At 48.3% G+C, this 20,333-nt stretch overlaps 2 protein-coding genes across 2 annotated transcripts; one reads left to right on the plus strand and one right to left on the minus strand.

Annotated features, from left to right (window-relative positions):
• Positions 1-8,466: 8,466 nt before the first annotated feature.
• Positions 8,467-9,029, plus strand: LOC310713684 (large ribosomal subunit protein eL21-like). The gene is given in 2 exon segments (XM_083518118.1): positions 8,467-8,855; positions 8,857-9,029. Coding segments are annotated over 2 exon segments (477 nt in total). The 5' UTR covers positions 8,467-8,517; the 3' UTR covers positions 8,996-9,029.
• Positions 9,030-16,761: 7,732 nt separating this feature from the next.
• Positions 16,762-19,722, minus strand: MAFA (MAF bZIP transcription factor A). Its single transcript, XM_083517835.1, has one exon. It carries the CDS (start codon positions 18,996-18,998, stop codon positions 18,027-18,029), a length of 972 nt encoding a protein of 323 aa, XP_083373961.1. The 5' UTR covers positions 18,999-19,722; the 3' UTR covers positions 16,762-18,026.
• Between the last annotated feature and the right edge of the window lie 611 nt (positions 19,723-20,333).

Raw genomic sequence — 20,333 nt, forward strand, 5'->3', positions numbered from 1 at the left:
CACAGGAGACACACATGGCTCTCTCGCCTGCGACCGAAGAAATCAGACGGCATTCAAAACACCAAGTGTCTTTGCAAGGAAAAGAAAACTTTAAAACCTCTCTCCAACCACCTTTAGGATAAAGGGTTTTTCTGGGGCAGCCCCAGCCCAGCACCCTCCTCTGGGATTGCAGCAAAGGCCAGGAGAAGCGGGCACATTGCACTCGGCGCATGTCATGTTTCACACCCTCTTTTCGGAACACATGTTTTCAGAGACACGTACAGGAAGAAAATAGCCCAGGAAGATGCGCAGCTGCTACTAGTTGGGAGAGCAGCTTGGCCTCCGTCTCTTGGACCTTTGAACTCTGCTGGAATGCCAAGGAATACGAGGGACTGAGGCTCTCTCTCGCCTGGCGGGACTGCCGGCCTCGTCCCCCAGAGCAGATTTAGCGGGTCGGGAGCAGGCAAGAGGGGAAGATAAAAGGAATCGGGCGATACTGAAAGGGATCTCCTCCTCCTAAGTGGGCAGGAGACTTGAGGGTGGCGACACCCTCCACGCAGACACCAGAATACATTCAACTGTCAATGCAGTCGGCTTCTGAAGTGGCAGAATTTTACCAAGGAGGGAATGGGGGCCAAAATACAGATCGCTTAAGGTTTTAATGGAAATGTACGAGTGCCTGGTGTGTTCTGGTCCGTGGGGTCATGAAGAGTCGGACACGACTAATAATAATATTATTTATACCCCGCCCATCTAGCTGGGCTTCCCCAGCCACTCTGGGCGGCTTCCAACCAAATATTAAAATACAGTAATGCATCAAACATTAAAAGCTCCCCTAAACAGGGCTGACTTCAGATGTCTTCTAAAAGTTTGGTAGTTGTTCTCTTTGATATCTGGTGGGAGGGCGTTCCACAGGGCGGGTGCCACCACCGAGAAGGCCCTTTGCATGGTTCCCTGTAATTTGGCTTCTCACAGGGAGGGAACCACCAGAAGGCCCTCGGCGTTGGACCACAGTGTCCGGGCAGAAAGATGGGGGTGGAGATGCTCCTTCAGGCATACTGGACTGAGGCCGTTTAGGGCTTTCAAGGTCAGCACCAACACTTTGAATTGTGCTCGGAAACGTACTGGGAGCCAGTGTAGGTCTTTCAAGACCGGTGTTATGTGGTCTCGGCGGCCGCTCCCAGTCACCAGTCTAGCTGCTGCATTCTGGATTAGTTGTAGTTTCCGGGTCACCTTCAAAGGTAGCCCCACGTAGAGCGCATTGCAGTAGTCCAAGCGGGAGAAAACCAGAGCAGGCACCACTCTGGCGAGGCAGACTAAACAACAACAAACCCAATTTGCACTTTATGAAACAATATGCACAGTGCAACACAGCAATCCCTCAACATGCACACTTATCCAATTTTGTGCTGCAGCTCTCTGACCAAAAATAAAAGCAGCTTTTAGGGGGAAGGGTTCAGAAAGATGCATGGATTGGGATCCTTACGCGCAATGCCTCTGGAGCACATTCCCTCCCTTAAGGACTTCCAAGCATGTCATTTCACCCTTCCAGAGTTGTGATTTCCAGCAAACCTTCATGAATGACGGTGCCCAGAATTCTTTAAGGTGGGGAAATGTGCTCTCGAAGGAGAGCGAAGACACCTTATTAAAAATAACACAAAAAATGCATTAGATCAGAGGAAATTGCTTGCAAAAAAGGGGGGGGCGTTTGGAGAAATTCACAAGCTGATGGGGAACGCTGGACTTAAGCCTAAATGCAAAATAAATAACTGCATTTGATTCTACTCCTCTGCAATTCTACTCCATCTGCCTTCTCCCTTACATAATGCCAACATTCAGATTGCAGGCTCCTTTGAGCAAAGATCTCTCTACGTATTAGGATATGGCACTCTCTAAAGAGCCTTTGCAGATCCATTCCACTCCATTATACTTAATGGGGATCCTTCACATCGATAGTCCGCAAAATTCCTTGCAAATAAGTACACAGTAGCAGTTACCAAACCAATACACAGGAGCGCTTATGTTAAAGGTTGTAAGAAATCAAAACTCAAGCCCATTTTTATAAAAAGAACTTGCGGGGCGCAGGTCAAACAGCCATTACAAGCAGCTCAGGGCTCACCGAAACGGTTCAACATTAGCAATCACTTCAGTTACTTGCGGTAGAAATATTTTTAGCGCTACCAGTGTGACGCTGCGTGCAATATTATCCAAGACATGTTCAACCTCCACACACCCAGGGGCCAAGGCCTTAGGGGAGCAAGTCTTGGGTCACACACTGCGGTTGGAAAAACATGATGGGGCAGCTTTTCCAAACATCGCTCCTTATAGAGAGAACACATGGCAAGGGGGGGGGGGTGGAGTCCCTTTCCAGCTGCCAATACAGAAGGGAAGGGCACAGATATATTTTTTCCCCCATGCATGTGCAGAGGTCCACGTACCTAGGAAGGCAGGTTGCAGCATTAAAGCACAATATTAAAAAGAATTTAAACCGACATGCACATCAAGCAAGTGTTGGAAATTAGCCAGGCATATTTTGCGATTAGAGCGGGTCCAATTCTGACCACGTGGAGATCTCTAAAGAAAGCACAAAATGTCGCTTACAGAAGTTCTGAAATATTTTCCTTAAAGCTTCAATTTGCTTTATTCTGGATTGTTTGGTGTTTAAATGTGTTTGTCAACTGCTTGGAGGATTTGTACTTCAAAATATAGAGCAGTATTGAAATGAAAAGAATGATAATAAATTTCACAGCAAAATAAAAAAAGCACTTAGACATTCTATTGTGGCTACTGTAACCTAGGTTTAAAGCGCAATTTGGCGATTAGATTTTATTTCTGAGTTTCTAACCCTGCACCCAGGGTGGGCAAGATTTATGCAGATTATAAGGGCCTCTGGATACAAGTATTATGTATCATTAAGTTTCACATAACTGGTTTTTTAAAAAATGGATTATTGCAATGCATACGCTTTGGTTGGATTGTTAGGATTTTTAAGCTGCATTCTTACCCGTGTAGTGGTATATACACCAAGATAAAACTTTACTATTTCCATTGTCCTTTCCGATAGAATAATGCACATTTTTGGGTAATGCTTTTATAGGGCCTCTTAAACTTGACCCACCTTTAGGCCCTTAAAGCAGGTCATAATCCTGCCCCAATTTCATGCTCTTCCCCACGGGCTCCCATAGAAGATTGCATTAATTGCTCAGATGAATTTGTTGCTGCTGTTTACATGCTATCCTGTTTGATATTATAGGGAATGCTTGCTGGTTTCTTTTAAATTGCTACTGCAATTACGGTGAGCTGCTTTGAGCTCAATATCTGCTGCTGGAAAAGGGGAATAAAAATATTAAAACAACTCAGGTGTGGATGGCTCCGCCACATCACTGATCCAGAAACTATTTACTCAGCTAACAGTGGCATGTATGCTTTGGCTGGAAAACAAATGCCTTCCATTATTCGTCATTGTTGCGGTGCCCTCTCAGCTCGGCACCCTGTGCAGGTGAACTGTTTGCGCTCCCCTAAATTTGCCTCAGGATACAGGTGGCGCTGTGGTCTAAACCACTGAGCCTCTTGGGCTTGCCGATCGGAAGGTCGGCGGTTCGAATCCCCGCGACGGGGTGAGCTCCCGTTGCTCGGTCCCAGCTCCTGCCAACCTAGCAGTTCGAAAGCATGCCAAAAAGTACGAGTAGATAAATAGGCACCACTCTGGTGGGAAGGTAAATGGCATTTCCGTGCGCTGCTCTGGTTTCGCCAGAAGCGGCTTAGTCATGCTGGCCACATGACCCAGAAAAATTCTCTACGGACAAACGCCAGCTCCCTCGGCCTGTAAAGCGAGATGAGCGCCACAACCCCAGAGTCGTTTGCGACTGGACTCATGAGTCCATTACCTTTACCTTTTTAAAATTTGCCTAAGGCAGACCTGCTGAAATTAATGAACTTAACTTAGTCATATTTGCCCATTTCAATGGGTCTACTGTGAGTAGGGTTACCACGGAATACCGCCTTTTAAAAAACGGCACTTTTAATCCTTCCATCCATCGTCCTTGTGATCATATCCACGATGGGTTCGGCTGGGTGAGAGCGCCTAGCTGGTTCAAGGTCACCCCTGAGGGTTTTGGGGAGTTTTTTTTACGACCGGCAGAACATTTGAACCCGGGGTCTCCTGGGTCCTAGCCTGACACTTTAGCCCCTGCGCCAACTGCAAAGTGCGGTTTCACGGGCCCTGCGAAAGCCAGAGGGGAACAGAAACAAACCCTTGAGCGCTGCTGCGCCAAACATCTCAGGAATGGTGTCTGCTCATAACAGTGATATGTTCGGAACGAAAAGTTATCGCCTCCACCGCTTGGCACACTGTCTCCCCTTTGCTCCTCCATGTTCCCAACTAGTATATCGAGCTGCAGACAGACTTGTTGACTGGTTATGTGCACCTGCTTCCTTTTTAGAACACACACCTGTTTCTGCAGAACAGAAGCACCCAGAGCTGCTCTGCTGCCGAGAGAGGTTTAAGCCCGGGAAATCAGAGAGCAGCTCCAAGGTTCTCACTAGGCAGACACGTAATAAATAAAAATTAAGCACAATATGTTTATACCCCAATAATATACAGTGGTACCTCGGGTTAAGTACTTAATTCGTTTTGGACAGTGGCGTAGCGTGGGTTGTCAGCACCCGGGGCAAGGCAAGTAATTTGCGCCCCCTAACCCGTTGATTTGCGCCCCCTAACCCTAACCCCCAGATGTTGCGCCCGGTGCGGCCGGCCCCCCCTGCACCCCCCACGCTACGCCACTGGTTCTGGAGGTCCATTCCTAACCTGAAACTGTTCTTAACCTGAAGCACCACTTTAGCTAATGGGGCCTCCTGCTGCTGCCGTGCCGCCGGAGCACAATTTCTGTTGAAATCCTGAAGCAAAGTTCTTAACCTGAAGCACTATTTCTGGGTTAGCGGAGTCTGTAACCTGAAGTGTATGTAACCCAAGGTACCACTGTATACCGTATTTTTCCGTGTATAAGATGCCTTTTTGGGGGGACTCCAAATTAAGAAAAAACCCCTCAGCACTACCGGTGTATAAGACAAGCCGCAATTTTAAACCTAATTTTTTTGTGGGGAAAAAATACCTAGTCTTATACACGGAAAAACACGGTATATTTTCAAAATGAGCAAGATTTAATTATTGCAACTCTAGGGCTGCCACTTTGTTCAGGATTAATTCTAAGCAAACGTAACTTGGAAGCAAATCCATTTGAAATCAGTGGATCGATTTCCTAACACGGTTAGGCGTCAGATTAGCCATACTTTCCACCCCAGAGGATGAAAAGCCACTTTTTAGAACAACTCTGCAACGCAAACGTTAAACTGGAAATCGTCACGTCCGTTCTGCGCCCGGCCCTCCATGAATCTTTCACACTTGGCAAAACCCATTCGGTCGAGGGCTCAGAGAGGTGCCTTTTAGTCTCAGGTGCATAATACGCACCGAGGTTTTAAGAACTGAGGCGGCACAGCAAAAAATGTGCACACTGCAAAGGCAACGTGGAAAAATGTAAGGCTCCCCGTGCGCTGCAACGTCTGCCAGAAATTAAAGATTGCAAATGGAGGCGTCGCAGTGGGGTGACAGCAGGTCATACATGCCGGAGTCCACAGCATACACTCCAAACATTAAGCTGAGAGGGTGTCCCATTCAGATAGGTGAACGTACACCCATGAATGTTCCACTGCGGAATTGGACACATTTATCGCACTTGCAACCTAACCCTCTCCCCCAAGCTGCTCCGAGAGGCATTCAGCCTCTCAACTGCCATATAAGGGAGATTCGCCTGTTTATAAATGATCACATATTTCTATTTGGTCAAAATGCACAGCAATAAGGATCCATCGGAAAGGTGTTTTTCCCCCCAACTAAGGTTATTTTGGAAAGGTCTTCTTTCCACCACTCATTGCGGTGGGGAATTTGGGGATGAACCTTCAAACTTGCTCCTTAAACAATCTGCGGGGTTCTAATAATGAAGTTTAATTTTTGGCTTTTTATTTCGTAAAATAAATGCTACCTACCCAGACAGGGACGCGGGTGGCGCTGTGGGTTAAACCACAGAGCCTAGGGCTTGCCGATCAGAAGGTCGGCGGTTCGAATCCCCGTGATGGGGTGAGCTCCTGTTGCTCGGTCCCTGCTCCTGCCAACCTAGCAGTTCGAAAGCACGTCAGAGTGTAAGTAGATAAATAGGTACCGCTCCGGCGGGAAGGTTAACGGCGTTTCCGTGCGCTGCTCTGGTTTGCCAGAAGTGGCTTAGTCATGCTGGCCACATGACCCAGAAGCTGTACGCCGGCTCCCTCGGCCAGTAAAGCGAGATGAGCGCCGCAACCCCAGAGTCGGCCACGACTGGACCTAACGGTCAGGGGTCCCTTTACCATTTACCTACCCAGACAAGTCTGTCCAGATGCTTAGAAAGCTAATCTTAATGTTCTAAGATTTTAACAATTTTTTGTTTTGAAGTACTGTTGTAACTTTCTTGATTTTTTCTTTGCATAAACTGCTTTCATGCCCAAACCATGCGGTGTATACATTTCATAAAATAATGCAATTTTAACATGTAGGTTAACTTGATCATTGCAGCAAGAATGGCAGGAAGAGCCGTGTTGGCGTCTGCTAAACTACCTCCCTCCCAGCCCATAAAATCATTTCCCAGTGTCGGCCGACCAGATACCTTTCGGAAGCCCACAAGCAGCACTTAAGTACAGCAGCACTCTCTCTGACTGCGATTCCCAGCAACTGATATTTCACTGGTAGACTTCTTCTAAAGCTGGAGGTTCCACAGTCTTATCCTCCAGGAGGAAAAACTAGAAGCAGAGAGAAACCACCAAAAAGGATAAGCAACTGCAGAGAGGTTTAGTGTACAACGGCAACAAAACTAAACCACACATGCACAAACCACATTTTAAATGACAATGGGATCTTAGGAGTTAGAGAGATAAAATTAACTACAAGTTAAGGGCAACCCATTCATAAGTTATTGAAAGAGAATTAAGCCAGTTCAGGAAGGTGTGTTGCTTTAAATTTCTTTTAAAGCTGAGAATCATAATCACACGGCAAACATATAAGGTATTTAGATTTTCATGCCAGGCATCTAAGTGCAAAAACTATTTTATTTCATGGTGCCACATGAGTCAAGTAACCCATAGGCTGGTCAGCAAGAGAGATGCTACTTTATGGCATGTTCGATACATGCCATACAGTTCCCTACAGGAACACCAACATGTAAAAAGTGACAGAGGTTTAAAAGATGCTGGTCAGATAGCCAGAAAAGGCATTTCAAAATGGGCTTCCCAGCCCTCGTCTCTAGCCACTACACCACGCTGCCATCCCATAGGATCACCCCCAGGGACTGAACTGAAAGGACAGCCGCTCTTCCCGCAAATTATTCTGTGTGCCCATCAGACACGCAGCACATTCATGAACCTCCTTACAAACGCAACATTGCACCAAGCTCTCGTTTTGCTAGAACTAGTCCAGGTGCCTTAACTGCTGTTATCGGACATTCTCCCCAAACGGCTCTGCCACCATCACGTTGCAATGCTGATGCAAACATCTCCCTTTGTAGGGCAACACCGCAGCTTGCCTGCTCCACGGATAAGAGAAGTTTGGGGGGGGGGGTTGAGAAATGCAGCCAGGCGCTGGCAGGAATTCCTGCCCTTGGCTTCACGTACAGCACTCGGTGTCCACACATCACATTGTATTCTATAGATCCAGACTCTTTGTAGTGCCAATTCCATTTGGCACACCCGTCCTGGCCACAGGACTTCAGGTCTTCAGCCTGGGAAATCCCAGAAAGCGGGGGGGGGGGGTGTAGGAATCGCTGGAGGGGTGTTTTGGGCACACTCACCCCACCCAATTTCTAGAATAAAGGAGAAAGGTGGGGAAATAATAAAACTCGGGCTCTAGGAAATATAAAAGCAGAAGGGCTGAGGAATGGGAGGAAAGAAAGATATTGACCCCAGAGGAGTACGAAGGCCTGGCTTCCTACATGGGCGGAAAAGTCAGGAGATGGGGGGGGAGAGAGCAAGAAAAACAGTTATATAACTGCCCCATTTGTGGGACTCAAAAGAAGGTATCTTGGAACATCTTCCCAAGAGAAAATGACTGAAAATTAAGGCATCCCTTCTGACAATTCCTCATTGCTTTATCAATACAAGTCGCTTGTATTATAAGAAGCCCCAGCTCATTCAGACTGTTGTCCAATATGGACAGTGAGCTTCTCATTCAAATCAACGTCTCCCCACAATCTTATCTCCCCCAGTCTGGGATTTTCATATACCAGGGATACTTTGAAAAGGAGAGAATATAAGGAAATCCAGGTGGAGGGAGGGGGAAATTTAGAACCAACTTGCAGTATATTCCTAAAAGTTCATATAAATGTAAGTGAGCAGAGGCAAACAGACACACACACACAAGCTGCCTGGGGAATATTGCAAGCAAAATGAATTTAGTTTTTCATCAAAATAAAAGCCCGGAGCCTTTCGGCCTCGGACGCCATCTTACAGTAAACCGTCAAGATGACCAACACCAAGGGGAAGAGGAGGGGGACACGTTACATGTTCTCAAGACCCTTTCGCAAACATGGTGTGGTCCCTCTTGCTACCTACATGCGCATCTATAAGAAGGGTGATATTGTTGACATAAAGGGCATGGGCACAATTCAGAAAGGCATGCCCCACAAATGTTACCATGGCAAGACAGGAAGGGTATACAACATTACCCAGCATGCTGTGGGCATTATTGTGAACAAGAAAGTTAAGGGCAAGATTCTGGCCAAGAGAATTAATGTGCGAATTGAGCATATTAAGCACTCAAAGAGCAGAGACAGCTTCTTGCAGCATGTGAAAGAAAATGAAAAAGAAAAAAGGAAAGGAAAAGGGAATTTGGTTTGAACTAAAACGCCAGCCTGCTCCTCCAAGAGAAGCCCACTTTGTGAGAAACAGTGGCAAGGAGCCAGAGCTGCTGGAACCAATTCCATATGAGTTTATGGCATAGTGTATGTGAACAAAATAAAATACCATGTTGAGGACCTAAAAAAATAAAAAATAAAAATAAAAGCCCGGACAACAGATGATTTGAGAAAACACTGTGCCACCACCGGCCGGTACTGCAGACAGACATATTTCTGATGCTCATTCTATCTTTGGTTGAACCTAAAGTGTAAATGGGAGCGCTGCCCATCTTCCTCCTTTCCCCGTAGAAACAATTATGTATATTTCTCCGCCACATCTCTCTCAAAAAAAAAATCTGGTTCAGTCTGCATCTTATTTTTTAAAGTATAAACACTGGAAAGAAAGCTCAAATGACACACTCCCTTGAACAAGCCACCATACCAGGAGATTTCTTCATTATGGCAGCAAGAGAGAATCATGCTCACGGCAACAGACAATGCAGAGTTTGGGCTCAGTTTGCCAAATGGTGCTAACTCCATTTTTAAGATTCTGCCTGGAATTCTCTCCAGAACGCTCTCATGTCAGCAGCGTTTCATAAATCAAACAATACTTTGCTCGGCTAACTTCATTAGGCAACAACCACCGTCTCTCTATTAAACAAGCCTGAGAAATTGGCACAAATATATATTTGCCTGTTTGGGGTGCAGCCTAACAAAATCTGGCCGTGAACAAGTCCCACTGAAATCAAGACAGCTAAACACACAGAGTTAAAAATCATTCACCGCGGCAACCTTAAGCGGAGTGATTTGGAAGCAAATTCCGTTCACGTTAGCTGGCTTACTTGTAAGGAAGTGTGGTTAGCATCAGGCTGCGGGTTGCATTGATTTCCATTTTCACCCCCGAAAGAGAAGAACAGTGTTTGTGCTTGGAGAACAAGCATCAAGAGCTCAATTTAAAGACAGACACAGATAGGATGGGAGAGATGAGATCACTAACAAGAGGGAACTGTGGGCATTCAAAATCCGAACCAGAGAGATTAATCCGAGAGCCAGCAGTTTTGGGAGAACCTGCGTAAAGAGAAAAGGGGGTGAGGGGAGAAAAGCCCTTTACTGTTCAAGCCTACACTGAGATCCAGCGCCGAGGGCTTTCTGGCGGTTCCCTCATTGCAAGAAGTGAGGTTGCAGGGAACCAGACACAGGGCCTTCTCGGTGGTGGCACCCACCCTGTGGAAACCCACCCTTCAGATGTGAAGGAAATAAGCAGCTATCTTCTCTTTAAAGGACATCTGAAGGCAGCCCTGTTTAGGCAAGTTTTTAATATTTAACACTGTACTGTTTTTAACACTTGATTGGGAGCCACCCAGAGTGGCTGGGGAAACGCAGCCAGATGGGCGGGGTATAAATAATAATAATAATAATTATTATTATTATTATTATTATTATTATTATTATTATTCAAGTCTACTCAGAAGCAAGTCCACTGAGTTCAGAAGAGCTCACTTGCAGGCACAACGCTCAGTGGCAGCACATCTGCCTTGCATGTAGAAGGTCACAAGTTCAATCCCTGGCATTGAAACTCCAGAAAGCAGCTGCCAGTTGGTGTAGACAATATGGACCTCAATGGTCCGACTTGGTAAAAGGCAGATTCCTCTGGAACCTACGTCTGCGTAAGGCCTGCTCTCTTAGGAGGGGCTCCCCCAGGTCGAAAGGATTCAGCAGGCCTCTAACCACAGGGCAGAGCATCAAAGATGGCAGCTCCTTTGGGCAAGGCCTCTGTCTAACTGCTCCAGGATGCCAGTTTTCCAACCTAGGGATGGCGCTTCCAAGGCAAGGAGATGCCCAGCCACAGCTTGGAGGCGAACAGGCACAGTCTGAGAGTCAGAAGATGGCCGCTTTAACGGGACAGGGGTTGCCACAAGGTGGGGGACTGGACACCCGCGGCAGAGACGCAAGCGCTAAACTCGACTCAGTTGCTCAGTCTGCAGCCTGAGCCCACCTTCCCGGCTCTTGCTAGGCTCTTACACAGGTACAGAGGGAACCCACCTTTGCCACACACCCCGAGCTCTTTGGAAGAAGCAAATTAAAGGGGCAGTGGGCAGTGCCAGGCAAAATGGCCCAGCGGTCTGACTCCATATATAAGGCCAGCTTTCCTGTGTTCTTAAGAGTTAAACGCTATAATATTAACAGTTCTGGATCGATCCGTTAAACCACCGGCAAATGGAACATCAAAGGCAAAGGCACAGGCTCACTTTATAGATGCCAGGGTGGGCTGAGACTTAAAAAAACAAAACAAAACAAAACAAAACAGGAAGGATTGGTGCTGCTAAATTTGGAAGGGCACACAGGCCAGAGGTTCAATCCTGGCATCTTCTAACAGAAAGAGCTGGGAGCAAAGACACCTGGAAGCTTCTGCTACTAAGAAACAATGGCTGCAACCACACTGTGCATTTAAATCACATCCATATGCCCACACACACACACCCCAATAAACCTGGGCACTGTAGTTTAAGGCTTTTAAGGCTGCTGGGAATTGTAGCTCTTGAGTGTAAACTATAGTTCTAATGATTCTCTGCACAGGAAAGTGTGCTTTAAATGCAGAGTGTTTGCAACTAAGGGGCAAAGAGCTCGGCCCGATATAAAACAGCTTCCTGCGATCCTAATTGTTAAAGCTTTAAAAGAAGCTGGAAAACAGGCACAAACGGTTCAATTTAATTAAAGAAACAGCAGTAAATCTTAGAAATGGAGAGCCACAAAAAGGACTATTTAAAAAACAACACACACACTGAATGTTTATGCCCCTTATCCTCTTTCTGACTTCATATAGATGACATTTGAGGGGGGCATACAAAACAAATTGGGGTGCCCGTTAGGATTTAAGGCATTGCCAAAGCGCCGTGCCAATTCCAGTAGACACAGGAAGAGAAACAGAGTCAAGGCAAGGAGCACAGAGGTGATTTGTCCTTCCCCACCGGGGGAAATTTAGGGTCAGGGAAAGAAGCTACAGAAATGAAGGCTTAAACCCTCAATGGGATTCCCAGTTGACGATTTCAAAATTAGGAAGCAATCCCTCAATTTATACTGGAGAAAATCTTAAAATCTTAATATTCAGGGATTTTCAGCTCGTGAAAACAGAGGGGGTTAGAGGGGAATGAACTATAAGATCTTGAATAGTGAGGACAGTATAGCAGAGAATGGTTTGCTCAGGTTTTTTAAGACGACGAAAAAGGTACCAAGAAATATACAAAAAATGCCGTCGGCACCAGATATTGCAATAGCCACTAGCATATTGGGTTTTTAAAAATAAAAATACTGAAGTAAGCTGTCATTGGCAACAGAGCGCAACAGCAAAGATGCAAGTTTCATTTTCAAAGACAGCATCTCTCTAACTTTTAAGTGCCAGAGATGTACAAAGCACAGGCGTCTCCCTCATGCCCAAGTGAAAACTGGTATGGAGGCAGGAATTGGATGGAATTCTAAACTAGCGGGACTAATGGGAGAGAAATGCAAGGAACAGTTTTGGAAATGCAATGCCTTACATTCTGTAAAGTGATTACTCTCCGTTTCAGAGTGGTTGCTGTTTTTAAAGGTCATATCATATATATGAGTTTCAGCAGCTGTAGGCCATCCTTCACCCCAATTTCAGGCTGGAAAACCCCCAAACAGAAAGCACCACCCACAACACTCTGCACGGTGGGAAAAGCTGGGTAGATTTAAAACTGCATTTGGACAGAGGAGACTTTTTTGCTCTTAGCTCCCTGTCGCCTGACACCAATGTCTTTGGCTCTTGGAAATTATTGCCTGTGACTTGGCATTTCTCAAGTTGCTGTGGTCAGAAGCACCTTGCACTGTCCCAAAGATCCCCTCTGTCCTTGTTTAGTCATTGCCTTGTCTGTTCTGGAGAATAACAAGCAGAGACTTCGCTACAGGAAAGGGATGAATCGCACCTGGCAATAATGGCCTGCCTAGAGGTTTTGAGACCAAGGCGTGGAGAGACAGCACAAAATGAAAGAAGAAAGAGGTTCTAGGAAAGCATGAGAAATTACCAACACACATGCACATAAAAGCCAGAAGAGGTTGAGGATTCGAAAAGCGGCGAATAAGGGGAAGCGGGAAAGGAAGAGAGAGCGTTTTAATTCCTCCAGGCTAGATTCCCAATCCAAAAACCTCCACTGCTTTCCTCAGGCTGGCTAACACTGCCCCACTTCAGACAGATGTTGTGCCAGTCTTGCAACCTCTGCTTCTCCTCAAGTCCACATCTGGAACTGCAAACCGTGTCAGGTTAAATCACAAAAAGCAGGCGCCGTTCTTTCGCCGCTTTTGGGGATCAAGGTCCCGCCCCCAAGAAGTAGCTGTGACACATCAGGTCACATCAATATCTCTGCTGAAAGAAACGCCAACAGATTTGGCATTGCAGGGAGTTGCGCACTGCGAAAACGTAAGCTTAGTGCGGAACGACCGGAGGGGAGCCTCAAAAGTGGATTAAGACGCCGAGCTTGGTTCTGTAACATTGTGGGGGGGGGGGGAGCATATATACAAATATCTATGGATCTGTCAAATCACAGTTCCATGGAAGCAGCTAACCATTTGCCATTCAGAAAGGATGGAGGACCACACGGAAGACCACAAAGCTGTCTGGGTAGCCCAGGTATACTTCCAGCATAACATTTCAGCATCACAGGACAACTTCTCATAACCCTGTCCATCACGCCCTTCCTGCCACAATGCGCAGGACGAAAGCAAAATGGCGCCGAGGCCAATCGGACATGGATTTGGAAAAGCAAAGGAGCAGCAAAAGGGGGTGGGGTGAGGAGGCAAAATTTGACCAGCAAACAATAAAACTAATACGAGGAGGAGGAAGGACAAAGGCAAGGTGTGCCGGCCAAGGTTAGTACCACCTCCCAGTCTGCATGCCATACTCAACTAGACAAAGCTATTTTTTTTAAAAAAGGTGCCCAAATTCAAGCTTCCAACATTTTCCCCACTTCAAGAAAAATAATAATTAAAAAGCAGCCAAGTGGTTGCCAACTCTCTGCTTCTATACTCACCCTTGCTTGGTCTTCTTTGCCTACTAATGGGGACATCGGTAAAACTGGAAACAGGTTCAGCCAAAGAGCGGAGGAGCTAAAATCAAATTTTTGCAGGAGTTTTGGGGAGCAGGACATTCTGCGGAGTTCAGGTCTTGGACCCCTTTTCATTGGGGCAGAGTGGGCACAACTGTCCTGGAAGAGGATGGCGGCAGTCCGGATGAATCCCGGGGCAAGCCCTCTAGGATCACGCCCCACACTGGAAAAGATCTTTCTAGAAACCCCCAATTTCAACCAAGTCACAAGAATGCTCTGATATGGCCCCAATTGATTTCAACAAGGCTCACACAGAACTTATTCCTGTTGGATTGTGGCTAAAAAAAAGCACAGGCAATTCACCCCAAGCAGAAAAAGATTTAGAGATTTAGTAAGTTTATATCATTCCTCCCCCCCCCAAAAAAAAAATAAATCCGTCCAGGCATGAATTGTTTGAATTTGGGGGGTTTCTTTGCTTGAAATATTTCATGCGAAAGTTTTAAATACAAATAATACATGCAGGTTTATCAGTGCAATTGCTATTTTTATTTTCTAAAAGCTTTTATTTCCAGGTTAAAATGCTTACTCCCTTTTCTAACGTCCTAGGTTTAAGAAATTCATGCTGTTAAAATCAGAAAATCCTCCCCATACTCCATTCTTCCAACTCCCACAGTATTTTAAAGAAGTTATATGGATTGATTTAAAAGAGAACATAAACCCCTAAGTAGTTGAAGTAGGAAATAAGCCAATTTATTACCATCTAAAATAAAAGTCAAGAGGATACACTCTGCATTTGGTTATAAAAACAGGCAGTGAGGAAAGCGGTTAAAAAGAGCCCTCCAACTGGAGCAAAATTTTCTTTTAACTAATTAACTGGGAACACAATGAAACAATATACCCACTTTCTACTCCAATGAAACCCTTTCATTTAGAATAATTGTTTTAAATCCAGCATGAAAAACTCATTTCCCCAATAGGAGGGAGGAAATAACAATCTGTGGTACATTCCACAAATATACCCATTCATATACTGTAAACCTAAAATAAGCCAAGAATTTAACACATTTTTTAAAAGCCACATTTTAAATATACCTTCTGTTATTTAAAGGCTGCATGCAAATACATTTGCCAAGAAGGAATTCAGAAGACAAGGCGATTTCCTTTCCCCAAAAGCTGCTGCCCAAATTGCAAAAAAAATAAAAAATCACAGATATTGGGGGGGGGGGAGGGGAATAATCTAGTTGTTTTAAATGGTAAGTGGTGTAATTGTAGCATAACTCCAAGAAACTAGAATATCAAAATCAGGCTTTCCATTGTTGCATCTGGTCTGCCAATGTGAGAACAGAATGCTGGACTATACGAGCCATTGACCTCATTCAGCAATCTTTCCCAGCCTTCTTATTAATAAAGAGAGATTAATTTAATTTGACAGTTTGCTAACAGAACAGTTCTGGGCGGGAGGTCTTTGAATTTAGGTAAATTTAATGTACTTTTTCAAATTCCTGAAGATCACAGGCTAGACGTGCACAATCCCCACACATCCCCCCCTCTCTCTTGCTCACTCGGTCTCCGAACACACTTCTGATTTTCTTGCAAAGAAAATGCGAGGAAGAAAACGGGAGAGGCACTGGCCATTTCGTTTCCTACATCCAATAAACCCAAGACACAGCTCCCAGAACGTGCAAAATGTGTTCAAAGAAGGGGGGGGGGGACAAGACTAGAAAAGGCAGCAAGACGAAGAAATATGTCTAAAGAGATTTATTTTTGTTTCGTAGCAAATGAAAGCTAGAAGGAGGCTTTTTGCACTGATGCCTGAAACACAAAGAAGAAACAATTCATGACAAACAAACAAAAATATATCTATATATATAAATATTCAGTTGGTTTGAGGTTGCAACAGCCTGCATGGCTCAAGAGCAGGATGTGGGGACAAAATTAAGAACCGTATCGAAGCTCTGGAGATGAAATTGGTTGTATCTGGATGCAACAGTGTTTTAAAAACCACAGAAATTGAAATTTCCTTTAAAATGCCTTGCACCTAAAAATGCACCAGGTTCCAAAATTTCACAAATTGTGCCGGGTTTTGAGAAACACCCATATGCTTGAAAGATACTTATTCCTAAGAGTCCTCTTTTTAAACAAACAACTTTTATCTTAAAAAAAATAGCCCAGCTGTGAATCAGTTAAGCCTTCACCCAAAAGCACAATTGCATTTTTTTGTTTGTTTGTATTATTATTATTATTATCATCATTATTAGCAATAAATAAAGTGTGCATTTTATAAATCAAGGTTCAAACTGTTATTTCGTTTCCTTGGAATTTAATAAATAATTCTGGTGCATAGTATTAGTAATATTATATAGCAGCCAACAGATTGCAGTTCATATATTAACTCTATTGCCTTTCAAATTGTCTTTAAGAGTGTTTACTTTTCTTTCCCCCAATATTGTTTTAAACAGCATAGATAATTTTAAATCTCTATAAAACAAACAGCATTATTTAATCCAATTGATTACTGTATATAGTGCATTCGGCTTTGTCAACATCGTTAAATTAATTCTTATATTATTTGCATGCTATTACATACAAACTTTCATTAAGACTCGTGTTTGTTTTTTTAAAGTTTTCTTTCTTTTTTTTCCTTTTAAAGTCACCAAGCAAAGTAAAGGGTCAAGAAGATAAGACTGGGCAGTGGGAGAGCAGGAGGAGGAGGAAGAGAAAGGAACTAAGGACCTACTAATATGTACAAGTGGACACCTTAAATAAGTTAAGTCTGGCTCAGTTCCCCGTTGGTTTGGTTTTTTTTAAAATAAAAAACGCACACAGACAAAAATAATAATTAAGAAAAAAAGGAGGGGAATTAAAAAGGCAAGTAAACTCAACCCAGATTGTGGAGGTCCTCCTCGCAAGGGGAAAAAAGGTCCAGCGTTATTTGAGCATCACTGTTCCATCAGGAAAGAAGGGAGGCGGAAAATATCACTTTGCAAAATCTTTTTTTTTTTTTAAGACTATCAGATTCTGTTTAAGATGCACCGAAAAGGAGGGGGAGAGGGGGAAAATTCTGGACATAAAATACAAAGTTTGGGGAGGGGCGGCGAGAACAACTGGTTCATGCTTTCCCCTCATCTGTTCTTGGAAGGGACGGGGCGGGTTTGGGGGAGAGATTTTACTGAAATCCCATACATGTCCGGCATGCAGGAATGCGGAGAGAAGGAGGTCTCGAGGAGGCGGAGGAGAGCCGGGAGAGAGCCGGTCGGGCGCCGCGGAAGGACGAGGGGCCCCTCGGGCTCTCCAAGGAAGGAAGGAAGGAAAGGAGGAAGGAAGTTGGGGACCCCTCTCCAACGGCGCTGTCCTTGGTCGCCAGAATCCTATTGCTGCTTCTTTACGTCGAGGGATATTTGGAGGGGGGGCTTGCCTGCTCCGGCGCTTTCGTTTGGTTTACGTTGAGGTGGGGGAGACAGAAAAGTTGTCCTTCCTCCTCCTTGCCAAAAAAAAGGTGCCTGTCCCCCGGAGCGCGTCCGTCCGTCCCCGCGAGGAAATGTACAAGTCCGCGCGCCTCCTTTGCCAGCCGACGGGGCGAACACGCCAGGGACTAACAGCGGAGGAAAGACGAGGCATCAGGAGGTGCGGGAGGGCAGGAAAAGTGGGAAGAGGGGGACAGAGGAAGAAGGAGAGCCAGTCAGTACGAAGTCGGGAGGGCGCGAGGAAAGAGAAAGAAGAATTCAAGTCGGCTTTCGTACGTAGAAAAAGGTATGAACGCAGTCAGTGCAAGGAAGGTGGAGCGGGCGGACTTGGTGGGGAGAGGGTCTTTCTCCCCACCCCACCTCCACTTCAGGTCTGGTTTCCCCTCTGTCCCGGGGTGGGGGGTGGCGACCTGGGACCCCCAAGAAAGAAACCGCGAGGCGGTGCGCCCCTTCGGGTATTTACAACTTCTCTCCGGAGGCGAGCGAGGAGGGCGCGGGAGAGGCGGCCAACCCACAGGGGTTCACACGCCCCCCACCCCACCGCTTTCTTCCTTGTTCTCGAGGGCTGGTGGGACGCGGGCTCCCCCAGTCCCGTCCGCGCCGTCGCGCCTTCACATGAAGAAGTCGGCGGAGGGCGGCTTGCCCGGCGCGGGTCCCCCCTGGGCGGGCGACGGGTCCCTGGCGGCGGCGGCGGCGAAGGTGCGCCCGGCCAGCTTCTCGTACTTCTCCTTGTAGAGGTCCCGCTCCTTGGCGAGGCGGGAGACCTCTTGCTTGAGCTGCTCCACCTGGCCCTGCAACTGGCACTTCTCGTTCTCCAAGATGTGCCGCTGCTGGACGCGCTTGTAGCGGCACGACTGCGCGTAGCCGCGGTTCTTGAGGGTCCGCCGCTTCTGCTTGAGGCGGATCACCTCCTCCTTGCTGAAGCCGCGCAGCTGCCGGTTCAGCTCGCGCACCGACATGGACACCAGCTGGTCGTCGGAGAAGCGGTCTTCCAGGCGCAGGTGGTGGTGATGAGGGTGGTGCCCGGCCCCCGGGTGGTGGTGGTGGTGCCCCGGGTGGTGGTGGTGAGGGTGGTGGTGGCCCGACGGGGCCAACTCCTCGCCGGGGAACGGCTGGCCCCCCCGGAAGCCCTCGTAGCCGCCCTGGTGGTGGTGGTGATGGTGGTGGTGTCCGATGAGCGCCTCGACGGCGTCCTCGGGCGTCAGGTTCAGCGCCTCGGGGTTCAAGTGGTGCTGGTAGTTGGACATCCAGTAGAGGTCTTCCAGCTGGGCCTTGCCCGACGCCCCTCCGGGGTTGCCTCCGCCGCCCCCGCCGCCGCCGCCTCCCGGGTGGGCGAGGCCCGTCGGCGGCTGCCCTCCGGGGCTGGGCGCGCAGAAGCTGGGCGACGACGGCACGGAGGAGCAGGGCGTGCTGATGGGCGTCGAGGAGAGCGAGCCCGGCGGCGGCAGGCGGTGGCAGAAGCGCTCCGCCTCGGCCGGCTCCTTCTTCACCTCGAACTTCATCAGGTCGAAGTCGTTGACGTACTCGATGGCCAGCGGGCTGGTGGGCAAGTCCGCCGCGCTCATGGCCAGCTCCGACGCCATCTCACCGCATAGAGGGCCGCCCGGGCCGCCGCCTGCCCCGGCCCCCGAGCTCCGCGCGGAGAGCTCCGCGCCCCGAGGCCGCCTCGACGACGCCCGCCGCCCGGTCTCCGCTGAGGCCCCCTTCCGACGGCAGCCGGAGAGCAGAAGCAGGAAAAGTTGCTGCGTCCGATCTCAGTGGAGGAGAGTTTGCGAGGAAGGAGGGAGAGAGGGAAAGACTGGAGCGGGGTAGGTGGCGAGAGAGAGAAAGAGAAAATGGAAGAAGAAGCGGCTTTCGCTGGCGAGGGCGAAGGAGGCGTCGTCGGGGAAAGTTGCCCTCACTCCAAAAAGTCCATGGGGCCAGGAGGGGGGCGCGCCGCGGGGAGGAGGCGGTGCAGGGAGGGCGGTGGTCGTCCTGCGGGCTCCGGGCAGCCCCCCTCCAGCCTGGCCGCGGCGCTCAGCTGCAACGCCGGGCGCGCTTCCCTGCCTCTGCTCGGCTCCTTCTCCGCCGACGCTCCGGGGTCCCAGCAGCAAAGCAGCGGCAGGAGGAGGAGCAGCAGAGAGGCGGCTTTGCCAGGCGGCCAGCGCCCCCCTCCCGGCACTTTTTCTGCCCCCCCCGCAAGTGGGGGGCGTCCTGGAATTGCACGAGGCGCGCGTCCCCTCCTCCTGCCCGCTTTGCAGGGCGCGCGAGGGTCCCGAGCGCTGCTGCTGCTCCTCCTGCTCCTGCTGCCGCCCCCTCGGCCGCCTCCCCCCCGTTGGCGAGTAACTGAAGTGCTGAATGGAGCATTCTTCCTTTTATAGGGAGCGGCGCCAGGCCCCGCCCGCCGAGGCGGGGGCAGCCACCTCCCCGCCTATAACGAGCCGGGGCTGGCGGGGCAATTTGCCTATCCCTATAGCAACCCCCGGGCCCAGCTGTCAGTCTCTGTTGGGAACAGCTGGAAGCCAAGGAGGAGGAGGGGGGAGGGAAAGGGGAGGGGGAGAGAGGGGGAAGCTCCCTCTTGCGGCCGCGCAGAGGAAAAGCAGCCCCGGGGTCCGTCTTGGGGGGGACAAGCGCCCCGGGGAAGGTGGGGGGGGGGGAGGGAGGCGCGCCTCGGATGGCTCAGGGAGTCCGGGGACAGTTGCCAACTTCTGGCTCTGAAAGCGCAAGGGCGCCCGGGGGAAGGAGAAGGGAAGCGCCTTTGCGCAGTGGAGATGGAGAAAGCGCGCATGCAACTCCGTCCGTCGGCGCTTTGTTGTTGGCTTGTCCGGCTACCTCGGTAAATACGGCGCTGTGCACCCGGGCGAGCGAGTCCCTGCCCCGAGGAGCCTGCACTCGTCTGCATTCGGCACGAGAGAGGATGCTTGGGAGCCGCGCCAGCA

Source organism: Podarcis liolepis (genome assembly GCF_965112155.1).
Source record: "Podarcis liolepis genome assembly, chromosome: 8".
NCBI lineage: Eukaryota > Metazoa > Chordata > Lepidosauria > Squamata > Lacertidae > Podarcis > Podarcis liolepis.

Bases quoted from the DNA above. Each gene is read 5' to 3' on its own strand.
- MAFA (XM_083517835.1), bottom strand. From the start codon at position 18,998: ATGGCGTCGGAGCTGGCCATGAGCGCGGCGGACTTGCCCACCAGCCCG.